We start from the raw sequence: 15,126 nt of genomic DNA, 5'->3' as shown, positions 1-15,126 counted from the left end.
GGTTGGAGTTGCAGCATTGCTTGGAATGGGAGAGTTGGAATGGGAGAGGGATTCTAAGTCAACCGCTTATTAGGGGTTTAAGTGGTCATGTGGTTGATTCGACCATGCACCCAATGGAAAATTGACCTAGAGTTTGTCTCCTATTTGGAGAATGGGAATCCGATCTTAATAGGACTTCGTTCAAATCTAAATTATCTAACAAATTACTTATTTGACCAAGTAAGCTGATGTTGATAAGCAAATTACTTATTTGACCAAGCACGTGAATGTTGAGATTCATTACAAAGTCTTCATCTTATTAGAATTTCTTTAACCATGCTTTGACCTAGAGTTTGTTGCTTTCCTAAAGAGACATGGCTCTCTTCTTATTATAAAATTAAGTGGACCAAAAGTTCTATACCAACTCAAATCCGGCATGTCCAATTCGGAAAGTGTAGTATTACGAGATCTAGTACTGTGGTTTGATGTGGTCGACCACCTCGTCTCTTGGAATAGTGACATAACGGCTCCAAGTCTTGATTTCAACGTATCTCCATGCAAGACAGAAATTGATCTTATATTAGGATTCTTGTTCTATAAATAGCAGCAGCAAGCTATCGCGAGGGTTCATTTGCATCAGTCTTTGGGTACTGGTCGGAGAGATCGAGGGTTTTTTGTGTGAGTGGTCAAATCTATTGTTTTGATTTTTTTTTTTCTTTGAATCAATTTATTTTTCCTCCATTTTTTTTTTATAGTATTGTTGTTTGATTTAATTGGTATTTAGTTTGGATCCTGGACCAACATGTTTGACCTACACCAAATAATATACCGTTCTACAGCAAACTGTGCTAACTGATGCTTGCTTCTACTTGATTATAGCTCTCACCCTCAGAATGATAAATCAGTTCGTCAATCTTGAACCAAGAAGATCAATTAATCAATCTTGAAGCAGGAAGAAGTGAAACCAGAGCAAGAGGCTGCCAAAGAGAGAAGTTATCTTCCAAATTTATTATAACTCGGAAGTATGACACAAAAGGAGGAACGACCAGGGCATTGGTCTTGACATGTCAGGCAGCCTATCAACCGTACTAGGAAGTCTGAATCTGTTCTAATTACAAAGAACTAGCAAGTCCATGTTTCGGATTGCCCGGAAGAAAGAGAATTCAGGTGTAGGACACAACCACATATCCACTCACCTATGCATCTTTCAATATTGTTAAATAGAAAATTACATGAGCAAACCCAAGCACAACCCATTCACCTCCATACTGTGCCAACAAAATGTATTTATAAACCAAATCCCACAATAATATCACATTTTTGTGGTAACTTTCAACCAAAACGACCAAAAGCCACCATAAAAAAGAAAACCTTATCCAACATCACTATTTCAAGCTGGACTTTGATGATTGACAGAAGCCATAAAAAGGAAAACCTATCACAAACCATTTTTTCAGTTATAGAATCTGCTTCCTATATCATATCAGCTTTTTGAATCCTTCTCCTCAGAAATGCAATCAGAACTGTCTTCTGGACCAGACAATCCTTGATAATTCCCAGCGAGATCTGCCTTGAATAATTCAGCATTTTCCAGAGTCACTAGCTTCTCCTTGGACTCTCCTTTGAGAAACTCCACTGCCTCAAGCATTGTTGGTCTCTTGTCAGGCAAATTTTGAGCACAAACAAGTGCAACAAGCACCACCCTCTTTAACTCTGCCTCAACAAAGTTCCCATTGAGCTTCGGATCTGCCACTTCTTTGAATTTCCCCTCTCGAGCCAGTAGAAGTGCCCAATCTGCAATGGTTCGCTTCATCATAGCGCTCAACTTCTCTATGGGCTTCTTTCCGCTGACAAGCTCTAATAGAAATATTCCAAAGCTGTAAACATCACAGCTCTCCGAGGCCTTCCCTAGCATCGCATATTCAGGTGCAAGATAGCCAAGAGTGCCCTTCACCCTTGTGGTAACATGAGTCGCACCATCTGGAATAAGCTTTGCGAATCCAAAATCAGCAACCCGTGCCTGGAAATCTGAATCTAATAGGACATTACTTGCTTTGATATCTCTGTGGATGATATGTGGTGTTGCATGGTGGTGAAGATAGCTGTGGAATCAGAAACAGTTAAATGCGTGATAACATTATACCCAGGTGTTAGATACATTGCAATGCTGCAAAAGAAAGTTTGTCAAGATTCATGGACTTACGCAATCCCCTCAGCTGATTCTACGGCAATCCTCAGTCGCCTACCCCAATCAAGAAGGCATTCTGCTGAATGTTGCCCATGAAGATGTGAGAGCAAACTCAAATTGGGCATATAGTCATAGACTATGAGACGTTCCTGTCCTTCAGCACAGTATCCACGTAAACTCAGCAAATTTTTATGCCTAACTCTTGCCAATATCTCAACCTCAACAGCAAATTCCATTTCAGCTCTGTTGCTCCAAACTTTTAACCTTTTAACAGCAATCTACATGATGTGACACATTGGCACCTTAGATGACATATCATGGTGTCTAACAGCAGCACCAGTGGAAACTAAATTACAAACATATTATAAAAGTATTATAGCATCACATATTAGAATTTGTGGAAACTAAGTTAAAAAAGATAACAGTGAATAATATTATAATACTAGCTGAAAGCTCAGAACCACCAAGTGAACAATCATGGTCCATATAAGCAATTTGGGTTCAATGTTTAACCCACATGAAAAATGCTTGTGCATTCACTTTTAAACTGAATTTGAGAATTGGCCATGCACTGATGCACGATCATGATTTGGAATTTGGTTGACTAATTTTCTCTTACAAACATAATTTCTATTAAACATAATTGCATAGAAAAAATTATCTTGATTTATAGTGTCTAAAAGTTTTAGCAGCATGTAATTAATTAAGCTCTAATTTGTGTTGGAATTTGTACTATCTTATCAGCTCTTGCATTTGCATACATATTATCTCCATGTCTTTGCATGAACATTTTCTTCACTCACTTTCTGTCACATGATGATTTGCTCCACATGGTTTTTAAGGTTAAATTTAAACTATAAATGGGTAATCTGTGTTTTATCCAACTCTCGACATAAGTGCCTTACAGATTATGCGCATTCTTTTCCACTTCTGAGTTGACTTTCACAGCTGATAATCTAACATTTCTTTGATCATGTATTGTTAGATTTGTCATCTTCTTATTCTGCTCCTCCAGATTCTGTCATCTTTCCAAGAGTTCTCATTATTTATGTGAACATCGGGAGACCAACTAGTCATGTGCTTTGAATGCTTCTCATGTGGCTTTTGATTTGTCATTTCTTCATTGAATTAACAGCCTTGAGTCTTTGACTGCTATCTCTAAGCATCATTATTCCATTTCTCAGCTTATACACTAATGTTGCCATCATTATGCACCTATTACAATCAATATCTCTAGCCTCCAGATACGAAAATTTACAAAAATACTGACTAACAAACATAACACAAAGCTGTTTACAATTCTTAATGGTAGGTCACGCTGACTGTGGATATTAGTTCCCTCCAACAGACCCCAGTTGATATCGTTTCTCTCCTAAACCATAAGATCACTATTTCATGGAAATAGGCACGCAAGATCCTAGACTCCTTAAATTGTTTGGTCAGGCATTAGAAAAGCCCACATGATGGATTGTGGCTTCATATAGACCTTTGCTTCAGTTTTTAAGTTGAATAGTTCTAAAGTTGAACGGTATTTGGTTGTTTGATATTACCATGATTCATCGTTGGCTCTTACACCAACTCGATATAGATATGCATTTCTTCAAAGAGATAGTTAAAAAAACAAAGTGCCACAACTATGCATACTTCCACTCACATGAATTACATGTTTACAGCAAGCAGTTATTATCAAAGCAAAATTAATTTATGAACATGTTTCTCATTACTAAATGGTCTAAAACAAAGCATAGTATTTCAATAACAACTTCATAATATACTGATAGGTGGAAAAACCTATCAAACAACAATAAAAGTGTCCTCAAGTTGCTACTACATGAAGTGGCATTGAACCAATGCTATTAGAATTTACCAGAGCCATCGTCATATAAACTAGATGTGGCTTCTTAATCAAGGTTAAGGTCATACAATATATAGCATTTACTTACAGAAGTATTTGAACAAATGATAAAGAGTGAGCTTAACCTAAATTATGATCATGGGAATTTGGACGGACCATACTACTGTGGCGAGCAAAAAAATGGGAACCAGTTTTTCAAGCTTGGCATATCATAGTTTCAATCAATAAATTTTCAATCTAAGGTGTGTGCCAACAGAATGCACTAGGAACTTTTCGTAGTACTGTTCTTAACACCCACTCTATAACACTTTTCTGGTTTTTTAGCTTGTAAAATTATATTAACCATTTTAAAAAAAAAACAATATATGAAGCATGTCTTTAGTTTGTTTTGATCACATGCATCTCACAACTGTGGATTACTTCCACAATATTTTCTGATTTACGAAGCTTCAAGATTGCATTTTCTTGTCAGCCATCAGCACAGACAAGATTCCTAAGGCAGCTCAAAATATCAATAGAAGTATATCAAGTCCAAGGGCAAAAAGAGTTTCCCTAAATTCAAACAGTGAAAACATTATCAAACCTAATGGACCGCTTTTTGGTCATCATTTCAATTCCAATATCTTCAAAAAAATACTGACAATACCATCCTTCTCCCTCTCCATCAGCAGATTAAAATTTTTAGCTTTTTGTCGCGTTCAGTTGAATGACCAATGATCTTATCCTACAAATTAAGCATCCATCCAGACGAAGAAAAGAGAAAAGAAAGAATAAGAAAAACGTATGATCCAAAATCTAATTTATCAAAATTCAAAAGAGATCAAGAGATCCAAGATGTCACGGCACCTGAGATCCATCCCAGAGCTGGCCCCAGTAGACGCTGCCGAAACCCCCTTCCCCCAGCTTGTTGTCGTAATTGAAGTTGTTTGTCGCTGACTGCAGTTCCTTGAGAGAAAAAACCCTCCACGTTGGTGCACTCTTCTTTCCCTTCTCCTTTCTTACATCAAAAACACCGCCTTTATGTCATCGACCAATCTAAATCCTCAAAAATTCAATCTTTAACCATTCCCTCTTTTCCTTCCCCTATTCCCCCCAAAATTAAATTAGAAACATACCCGTTCGAAGCCTTTCCGCAGCAAAAAAAGGAGCGGAACGCCATCCTCCGCCCACTAAGAAATCCTCCAACCCAAATGCCAATCACTTCCTTCTCCGATCCTTCTTATCTCTCTAGCGAGAGAACGACAGAGTGGACTTCAACGGAATCTCCACCTAGTCCACCATTGCGGCAATGAACATGGCATAGAGCTAGAGAGAGAAGAGAGAGATGGGAGAAAGAGAGATTTAGAGAGAGAGGAGAGTTTTTTTTTTTTTTTTAAAGAGAGAGAGAGCCAAGCTGCCTTCTTTATGGTGACGGCTTCCTTTCCATTTCAATACCAAACGGGGACGGGTCTGTGGTCTGGTCGATCGCGAGAGAACTTTAGGAGATACAAGAGCATGCTACCTGGTTCGTTGTGATTGGTTTGTTGGTGGCACCGGTAACGGATACTTGTTCATTGGATTTGGGGGTGACGTCACATTGCTTGGTGAGAGCAGTGCGCCTTCCATCCCATTCCCAGTGTCGGACTCTGAGGGTGCGGCTGGTTAGCAATCAAAATCCGGATTCGAAATCGGAATCTCAAAACTAAATCAAAATCGGAAAGAGTGGAAAAAAAAAAAATCAGAGTAGCATGTGCTTCATGTATAATTCAAATCCAAATGAAATTCTAAGAAATGGTAGCAATTGAATTTTGGAGGATCAGTATATTTTCATATCTCTTAAAATCAAAATAAGAATAAAATTTTTCTTAATGAAATGGTAAGAATGAAAATCAATCATTCTCATTCCTACTTTAGAGTCTAATTCTCCCAATTAAATATATCTTTATAGATTGAACTAAGATTTTACTGAATTTTTATGTTGATAGAACTCATCGGTTGTTTAGCCATTACTAGTATCATTTCCTAACTTCTTTTTATGGTGCTCTTACAATTTTTTTATCTCAATGGCTTGCAAGAATCAGTACAGTGAAGATCATTTGGTTGCACTTTTTGATTTTTGATTTTTAATTTATAAAAAATATTTTTTATTTTTTTAAATTTTTATCATTGAGTAAAAGTAAAAAGGTAAAATATATGTTTGATAACTACGTTGCTATAAAACAAAAAGTAATATTTAAAGACGGCAGGTGAAGAACTCGACGAGGGAGAATGGTTTAGGAAGGAAGGAAGAAGGGGGTGAAGAGATAAAGAGCTCAACGAGAAAAAAAGATTCAGACTCTTTACTTTTTGATTTGACGTTTTAAATGTGCGGAAGCAAAAAAATAGAAAAGTAAGTTTTGAAAAATAAAAAATTTTTGCTTTACATATAAAGTAATTATTTTAATTTTTACTTTTTACTTTTCATGATATTATCAAATATTATTTTTTAATTTTTATTTTTTAAAAATTAAAAAATAAAAAAAAATAATCTTTTAATGGCTAACCAAACGCATCCTTAATTAAATATTGATTTGCAAAAAAATTAAATTTTTATTTATAAATCGTATACATACAAAATTGTCCATAGAACTTTAAATACATATGATTTTGCAAAAATATCTTTTCTTTTGGCAAAATTAATAGTTCGATAGGATTTCCCAATGCATAATTCACCTCTATGCATTAAAAAAAAAAAAAAAAAAACTTTTCTGCATCCATCACTAGCTAATGCAGCCGAAATTTATCTGTACTGTCGCAATATACCAGTAATCTTCCCACAAAATTAAAATTTACAAGCAAATAAATAGATGTATAGTCATACACTCAATCGAGATTTACACACCATGGCTCACATACATTCTTTTTAGAATACAGGATCCCTTATGGTGCATAATTTGCATTTTAGTGTGTTATGCAAATGGGCTGAAATGGCTAACATAAGATGGATGAATATTAACAGTGGCGCACTATCTTAGTTGATGGCCGTCTATTTTGGATGGTAAGGATCGGGCATTATATCGGACTTGTGCAAACATTGCATCTAGACGCATCCGTGCTGAGCGTACTACCGCTACATTTGCCAGTCCTGCCTTTTATTGTCAAAGCCGCCTAATAATGAGTTGGGATTGACTGCTCAGCTCTCGCGCGGTTATCTGACAAGTAAAAGGAGGCAAAGAATTTAAAATTGTGCCCCTCCCTCAAAGGTGGCGGTGCTGCGCTGCGGTGGAGGCACAGTGTTTGTTCCTGGTTGACAATGGGAGGCTCCACTAATGATGGGCAAGTCGGGTCGGGCACGAGAAGAATAACTCCGTCTTCTTCTTCTTCTTTTTTCTTTCTTTTTTTTTTTTTTTTTTTGATGATACGAAGAAAAACTGGTGCTCGATCGCTTTCAAATTCTCTTATCCATCACCGTCCCGTCGTGATCATTAGCGGGTGATCAGTAGCGGCACTCATTTTTCCCGGTGTCTCCGCATCTATCCTCTGTAGTCCTGCTGGATCCCTCTTGTTTTTCGAATTGGTGGGCCCAGTAATACTAGGCCATGGACCACCGGTGTAGCCCAACACGGTCTTTGGCGGCTTGGGCTCGTTTTTTCGTGGGTTTGGTTTTCTTTGGACCGGGCTCCCTTGATTAGCAATCCAAACCGTAGATCCCTAATCGAACGGTATGGACAACACAACCTAGGAGACGAACCAACGCGTTCGGCGGATTCCCGTCTCGTGGGGGGATTAATCCCCCGGGGGAGCGGGACGGCTCGGGGCGTACGTCTGTTTTGATACGTTCTGTGAGAGAAGAGGGAGAAGATGGAAGCCGGCAGCGATTCCGACGCGCCGGAGGAGATCACCGCGGAGGAGGTCCGTTCTTATCATCGCGAGCTATTGTTTTCCTCTTTTTGCCTTTTCCTTTCTCAGCTTAAGCGCTGCTGGAAGGTTTTCTTTCTTCCTCCCGTAAATAGGTCATGGTAACTTGGGTTGATTTCGTAGATCCTTTTGGAGATTTAGTTTTCGATCGCGTGGAAGCAAAAGGCTTTTTTAAGATATTCTTCTTACTTGTATCGATGGGTTTTTTCGAGTGTTGCACAGGTTTTTTTTTTTTTTTTTGAAAAATAAAGGAAAAAACTACCGATGATTGCAGTTAGAGTCTCCTTAGATTATATGTTATATGGTTCGCTGTGGTATTCCTTGTCCAAGTTTTTGGATTTTTCTGAGGATATGTTTATAAACAACGTGGGTGGAATTTGTGAGAAAGGAGAATCTTCTGACAACCCTAGAGATGGCTCTTAATAGGAACGATTGGTGAATGACTACTGAAAGAGGATTCAGATGTACGATCGAAAATAGTTTGAAGAAGGTTTGATGGGTATGGTTATGGTAATGTATGTATGTGAATAAAGTAGGTGAATTTGTTTACTGAAGATATACATTCTTTGTTCTGTTAATCAGTGAGTGATATTATGCTTTTTCCTGTATACCAAAACACCTCTCTGCATCAATCTTTATGGGATATCGGGAATAGTTAAATAGTTGTGTGGAAGTGTAAAGTTAACCTGAGCTTTTGAGTTGACTTAGGTGTCCAGTTTAAGTAATTAATCATTGCAATTGATAGATTGAAGTGCAATCTTGCAAGATTCCAGTGTAATCTTGCAAATCTAAGGTTGAGAGGCGCAAATTGCTCATTTCTCATTGGATTTTGGTAGTTTTGGCCAATCAACTGGCTAAAAGATGAAAACATGGGCTGTTTTCATTTTCTTTCAGCTGGACTTGAGGTCCATTTCAATCCCAAAGTCTAGATTTTTCTCGAAAATATCAAACATTCGCCACATATTTCGAGATTGTTGGCATCACACTAGTACACCTACCACAGTGAGGATGTCTAGGCCTACTATGGTGGCCATTCATTCTTCAAGTGGCGAGAGGTTCCACTGACACATGGACATGCTTATGGAGTGGTAAAAACCTCCAAACATATGGAGATCCATGGAATGGCTTTACTCAAAGTTTTGATCATTGCAGGCTATAAAAACTATCTTTGGTGAATTTACTTGTTTTGATTTGTCCTAGTAAAAGATATAACATATTTGCTAAAATTTGTTTGCTTATTGATGCTTATGCCTAGGCTATATTTACATTAATAGCTACGTAATCAAACTATTTGTTTTATTTTGCTGTAATTTGGTGATTGTATACCTGCAATTCTCACATTATTTAGTTACTTTGGACCTGTGTGGAATGTTTTAAAGGTTGGTTGGGCGTAGGGTGTGATGTGGGAATGAGGGGTCAGGCAGCGGAATGTGATTTGGGGTTCAGATTGTAGCAGTAAGGCACTTAATATTTCAGTCTAGGATGACTAGATGTTCATTTTGGCGAGAAGCAGAAGTGGAACACAATGACCATGAAGTCTTGCTGCCCAAACAAATTGAAATAGATAATGAGCTAGTTTAGTTGCAAGATTTCTGAATCTAACATTGATATCTAATGTAGTTATCTTGCCCTGTGCAAGCATGAAGCATGTTTGACTACTTTTTTTTTATTTTTTGCTTGCTTTATTGAAAGTCTTTGCGCAATCTGTTATGAAGTGAATATCATAAAAATGATAATTTATCATCTGTACTTTTTCCAATGTCTTTATGGTTTAGAAATCTCATCACTTGGGTTTTCACAAGCTTACATCGTAATTTTGATACTCCAATTCCATATATAATCAGAGTTCCTCAAGGTTAGTTTTTCTTGTTGGAGCTTGCTGGACAAACATGAGCAGTTGTAAGTGGCATTGTTGCTTGCTGCAATACTTTGTGCACTTTAGCCAAGTTGATGACACAATGCATGACTTATATATGTCATGTGAGCTTATTTTTCTCCAAAGTAGATATATGTAGAATCTTCAATTTATATGTCTATAAAGCTTATATTCGCGCCTCTGGTTTTAGTTTGATCTTTGAGTTCATGATTCTTTCTTAGTATTAGGATCTAGAGATGTGCACTCTGAGTTCTCAATCATAAAAGCTCTTTACAAATATTGAAAGAACGAACTCCACTTCGGACTATGTAGTAGTCCTAAAGAAATATGGATTACAAATAGGCTGTGGATACTAGAGAGAGATAAGGACCAACCAGCTGAGCTACCAGCTGTTGGTTAAATAGGCTATCTGGAATTTCCTTTCTTCTAAGGATACAGAAGTCAATTGAGTATCAGCAAAATGATATTCTGTGTCATTTTAGTAAGCTATAAATGGATGCTCTGGAACTTTCACTTGGTTTCCTGGAATTTGGTTTCATTACGTATCGAACTCTTCTATATACACATTCTAATATTCTGCCCTTGTTCTTTCTTCTTCCATTTCTTTAATGCAACATGATCCTGATAGGATTCATGCTAATTGATGATGCTTCTTTCCAGGGTATTAAGCAAGATGAAGAAATTCAAAAAGTCCGAAGAGAGAATATAAGAAGGTATCTTGTTCCATGTGTAATTTGATGTCATTACTTTTTCTTTGCCAAAATTTGTTTATTCACGGTAGTTCTGCATTGTTGTTTTTCATGAGATATGCCACTTATGAATCTGCACCATATATTGTTTCAAAGTTTTCGAACTGCCTTTTTACTTACAGTGCGATGTTGAGTTTCCATTTCAGCTCTTTTTTGGTTGGGAAGTTCAACTTTTAATATCATTGCTGCAAAAACTTTTTTCCTTGTCTGGTTGTATATTTTCCTTAGAAATAGATTCCGTGGTTTCTACTAAATAAAAAATAAGACTGCCTCTATCATCAAATTGATGATAGCAAACATGCTATATTGGCTTATTGATCTTCTATTTTCCCTATGTATATGCTGATGACTATCTCACTCAAACTGCTCTCCAACCACACAAACTACTCGTCGCCTGAGTTGTTGCAAAATTGCTCTCATGGCTTTCGTCTTCCATCTTCGATCAAGTAAACTATCCATATACATTTTCTTAATACATTTTATTTATATAAAGCTTGTTACTGCTAATCAGGATGTCAATGCACCACAGTTCAGGCGGTGCAAAAGTTACAAATGATGAATATAAGGATGTTTGATGTTCTTCTCAGATCCAGGGTAGCTTTTGGGTCCTGGAATTTGTAGTAGTATTTTACATGGGAAATATTTGAAGGCTAGTGTTATATAAGTTACTTAGGCATCAATGGGGAAGGTAGTGCTAGCAAAATCATGGGGTTCACAAACAGCATGGATTTTTAGATTTTGCATGATAGATCAGTAAGTGCAAACACAAGTAACTGAAGAAAGCAACCTATAGGAAATCAAAACACAGATAAAATAAAGGTAAGAATTATGGGGTAAGAATTGGTGAAAGCTGCTGAGCAACAAAAGTAAGGCAGGTGCTATGAAGAAAGAAGCAAACTTGTTTCATGGCTTTTGAAGTTTCATGCGAGGAAAAACAAACTAAAGCTAGGATAATCAGACTGGAGTCGCATTGGCCTTCTCTAGGGCTTCCTGTGCACAAACTAGAATCACAATTGGTAGTCATGTGAGGCTTCTCTGGTGTCAAACCAGAAGAAGGGAAACTTGCGGTTTGGTCAAGGCAATATGGATTCATACTGTATCCACGATGAAGTCAAACCACCAAGAAGCACACTCAAGAGAGCATTCAAACCAAAATATCTATTCATTGTTTGAGTCAAAAAACAGTACATGAATGTTTATAGAATGTTTCATTGTTAATAGTTTTAGGAATCATGCTGTCCAATTTATCTGTTTAGGATTCATGACTATGAAAAAAAAAAGAAGGAACAAGACTGAAAAATCCACTAGCTTGTAATAACCTGTCCAAGTAGATAACAAAACAGCCTAGAGAATTAAAGCTCAGGTTTCGGTCAGACCAGCCACTGGATGGCAGAAGTGCATATATCAGCAGTTTTAGCAGCAACATTTAGCTAAAGAGTCCCTTCGCAGAAAAGGCCAGAAGTTCTTTGATTGAACTATGATATGCATGATTTTTAAGCTATTGGAAGGCTTGTTTAGTAAGCTATCCAATTTAAGAGTGTGTTTGGTGTTGCTTCTGCTTTATAAAAAGAGAAGGAGAAGCCAAAAGCTAGGTTTTCTAGATTCTTCTAGAAGCACATTTTTATACTTTTCTTATTGTAGCACTTTTCATATAATATGACCAAACACTTATTTTTCTCGGTTTTTGTGCTTGAAAAGTCATAAAAGCTCTTTTTAACCAGTGCCAAATGCCCTAAATCTCAATGGAGCTAGATCTTTGACCCAACTTTCTAAGCTAATCATGAAATAATATCTGACATAGAAAGCATATCTGTCTTACATGGGCATGTTGCTACAAATATGCAATTAGCTTTGCGTATAGGTAATTCAATTTTATGCTAATTGCAGCATATTATAGATAGAGAGATTGAGATATTTCATGCAACATTAAATGATAATGGATACCTTGAGGGGTATTTCAGTACCTTAAATGTGACTTATAAGGAGTCAGGAAAACTGTAGTGCTACTATACGTCCGCAGAGTCGATGGGCACTTTTGAATATATAACTCTAGTGCTACTTTTAATTTGAAATTCTCGTACTATAGCCCGAAGTGGCACTTTTCATGAGACCAGCACTTATATCAATGGTTGGATGTATTGTTTTACATGGATGAGCTTGTTCTTGTAGGGTGGCTCGGGAAGGCAAGGAACGGAGGCGGCAGTGGGCACAAAGAAAGGCTCAACCAAAATCAAGCAAGGAGCACACTGCAGAAATTAAAGAGATGGAGCAACAGCAGGAGGCACCCTATATACCAGGAATGCTTCCAAGCAATATTGTTGAAGCTCTTGCAGCCCGCGAGAAGTATGTTCCCTTTATTTCCTTGATCAATGGCTTTGTTTGAGCTTGTTGGCTTGCTTGACATTTTAAGCTTTAGATGGTTGCTATTGTTTCAATTTTTGTTTTGTTAGGATCTGAATTGAAACAGAGCCATTGCAAGTTTATTAGTTCCTGTCGATCATCTCTACCTGCAATGTCTGAGTTATTAGTTCTGGAGTTATGTACACCTTGGTGACTTCTGATGTGGAATCCTGGTAAATTACATGGTCTTGAAATTTAAAAAGATTGGAATATTGTGCAGCATGGTGGGAGGTGTGAAGAGAATCCCAAGGATCTTCAATGGTTGTAGCTTTTGTGTTGATGCAAGCCGGTGCAATATTAGTTTAATAGTGCAAAGGCTAGTTCCTTGTTTAGAGGGTGGTGACTACATGATTTTTTTTTCCAATTCAGTGGCTCATTTTTCTCTACACGTTAGTAATTTTTAACCAGTATCACCATCTTATTAGTGGCTGTGCTGCTTTTGTTTCTACTTCTCCCCTCCTCTTGTGGGGCTTGATAAAACAAAACCTATTATAAAAAATAAAACAGTTATGAATAATAATATGAGTTTCAATGCCATGGAATATTGTCTAAAACTTGGGAAGATGAGCAAGTTGCTATGCATTATAGAAATCTTTGTCAAGGCATGTTTATTGAGTTCTGTAACGCTAGGCTCTGGTAGCAGCATACCAAGTATAGGTTATCATTTTATTTATTTTCTTTTTTCATTTAATCTATTAGTGAATGAAACTGTCATTGTATCACATTAGTCACTTCATGAAACTATCATCCTTTTGGACTTTCATGGTAAGCACATAATCTCCTCTCTTTGCTGGCCTCTGTCCTTGGAATATCCAATGGCATGAAAGTGAGATACATCTGGTCAAAAATCTCAAGGCTAAGATGTTTGGAATTTTATTTTTTTTCTTTTCTTTTTTTTTAAAAGAATCCATGGATTAGCTCCTTTCTTGTTGTAAAGAGGCCATTAGCCTGTTAATATGGCTTCCAATTAAGAAGTTAGTTCCTGGTTAGGGTCCCATTACTCAAACTGTATTATATTATATCAAGATGTTGAACAGATAACTGATACATGTATGTATCTGAGCACTTAATTCTCATAGCATGCTACTCTTTATTAAGTTCAATTTTTCTTCTATTATATTATTGAATTGCTAGATGTATGCGGAAAAATAATTTGCTTCCAATATGTTGGATACCCGACTAATAATATGCAAAGAATAGAAGTAACACTGACCTATTGTATGCAGGCAAACCTTCTCATCAGACTCAGAGGAAGAGATCATAAATCATAAACCTACCACAAGAAAGAAAAAGCAGAAGTCCTCTGGGTACTCATTCCGTGTCCTATTTTCCTAGAAAAGCATGCAGAACATGTGAAACTCCTATTAACCAGCTGCTATTTTTTGACAGGCCTGAAACAGTTATTTTAAAAGACATCCCTCCTGCCCAATGCTTGGAGAATTCCATGGGGTTTCTTAAGAGGAGAAAGATGCAGGTCTCCAGATCAACTTCCATTCTGAAAAATGCGAATCAGGCACTGCGCCTCCTTTCCTCACAAGGCAGCTTATTTAGCAAGAGTTGAATGTGTACCATCTCTTGGGCCGTGGCTCCTTCCTGGAAATCCCTGAAAGTTCTAATTTGCAAGCACCATCACTATATAGTTCACTTGCTATGGGTTTTTGGAATATGTATCTAAAGCTTGATTGCCACAGGGCGTTGAGAGTTAGCATTGTAGCATGTCTTGTGTGGTTAATTTATGAACGCCATGAAATTTTGAAATCTAAACAAGGGTATTTAGCTGCTGTGAGCCTTTGAAATGATGAGGTTAGCTTTGTTGCAAGAAAGATAGGTTCAATCTAAGTGCAGAGGGATTGCGAGCCTTCTTAAGGGCAGAATTTTTTCAAAAGGCCTTTGTGCATTTAACACTGCATTATTATACATTTGCAAACAATCACCTTGTTATTCACATAATGTCCCAGGAAAACCAATAATAAATCAAAGAAAGCACCTTTCGAACCTTACCTTGACTTAACAACGAAATATGGTTGTGTTATGATTTCACTGATAATGGGTGTCAAAAAAGATGGTTCTACTCTTCACTTGTACCAATTAATTTAATCCTTTTTTTTTTGTGCATGGAAGTTTATTAAAATGGCATATTTGTATGAAGTTTTTCTGATTAAAAACTGAGTTATACAAGTTAAATCAGGGATAAAATTACCTT

General features: G+C 37.0%; 2 protein-coding genes across 3 annotated transcripts; one reads left to right on the top strand and one right to left on the bottom strand.

Annotated features, from left to right (window-relative positions):
* Positions 1-1,166: 1,166 nt before the first annotated feature.
* On the bottom strand, positions 1,167-5,412 carry LOC105033452 (PTI1-like tyrosine-protein kinase At3g15890). Its single transcript, XM_010908276.3, has 4 exons — positions 5,138-5,412; positions 4,869-5,019; positions 2,183-2,445; positions 1,167-2,081 (listed from the first exon to the last, which is right to left on the bottom strand). The coding sequence occupies exons 1-4, from the start codon at positions 5,179-5,181 to the stop codon at positions 1,463-1,465; spliced, it is 1,077 nt and encodes a 358-aa protein (XP_010906578.1). The 5' UTR covers positions 5,182-5,412; the 3' UTR covers positions 1,167-1,462.
* Positions 5,413-7,711: 2,299 nt separating this feature from the next.
* Positions 7,712-14,704, top strand: LOC105033451 (uncharacterized). Of its 2 annotated transcripts, XM_010908275.4 has the most exons (5): positions 7,712-7,892; positions 10,435-10,487; positions 12,693-12,866; positions 14,150-14,230; positions 14,313-14,704. In XM_010908275.4, the coding sequence occupies exons 1-5, from the start codon at positions 7,842-7,844 to the stop codon at positions 14,482-14,484; spliced, it is 531 nt and encodes a 176-aa protein (XP_010906577.1). In that variant the 5' UTR covers positions 7,712-7,841; the 3' UTR covers positions 14,485-14,704. The 2 variants fall into 2 exon arrangements, with proteins under 2 accessions (XP_010906577.1, XP_010906575.1); XM_010908273.4 differs by lacking the exons at positions 7,712-7,892; positions 10,435-10,487 and adding an exon at positions 10,749-10,969.
* Positions 14,705-15,126: the final 422 nt, after the last annotated feature.

This window comes from Elaeis guineensis, chromosome 1 (genome assembly GCF_000442705.2).
Source record: "Elaeis guineensis isolate ETL-2024a chromosome 1, EG11, whole genome shotgun sequence".
Classification (NCBI taxonomy): Eukaryota; Viridiplantae; Streptophyta; class Magnoliopsida; order Arecales; family Arecaceae; genus Elaeis; species Elaeis guineensis.
This window is presented reverse-complemented; position numbering and strand designations above follow the sequence as displayed.

What these genes read in the sequence shown, in the direction of transcription:
- LOC105033452 (XM_010908276.3), bottom strand. Translation starts at nt 5,181, where the DNA reads ATGGCGTTCCGCTCCTTTTTTTGCTGCGGAAAGGCTTCGAACGG. An exon ending in AGCTCTGGGATGGATCTCAG is followed by an intron (nt 2,446 to 4,868) that starts GTGCCGTGACAT and finishes CACATCATGTAG; the next exon opens with ATTGCTGTTAAAAGGTTAAA. An exon ending in GAATCAGCTGAGGGGATTGC is followed by an intron (nt 2,082 to 2,182) that starts GTAAGTCCATGA and finishes CTGATTCCACAG; the next exon opens with CTATCTTCACCACCATGCAA.
- LOC105033451 (XM_010908273.4), top strand. Translation starts at nt 10,857, where the DNA reads ATGTATATGCTGATGACTATCTCACTCAAACTGCTCTCCAACCACACA. An exon ending in CGTCTTCCATCTTCGATCAA is followed by an intron (nt 10,970 to 12,692) that starts GTAAACTATCCA and finishes TTGTTCTTGTAG; the next exon opens with GGTGGCTCGGGAAGGCAAGG. An exon ending in AAAAAGCAGAAGTCCTCTGG is followed by an intron (nt 14,231 to 14,312) that starts GTACTCATTCCG and finishes ATTTTTTGACAG; the next exon opens with GCCTGAAACAGTTATTTTAA.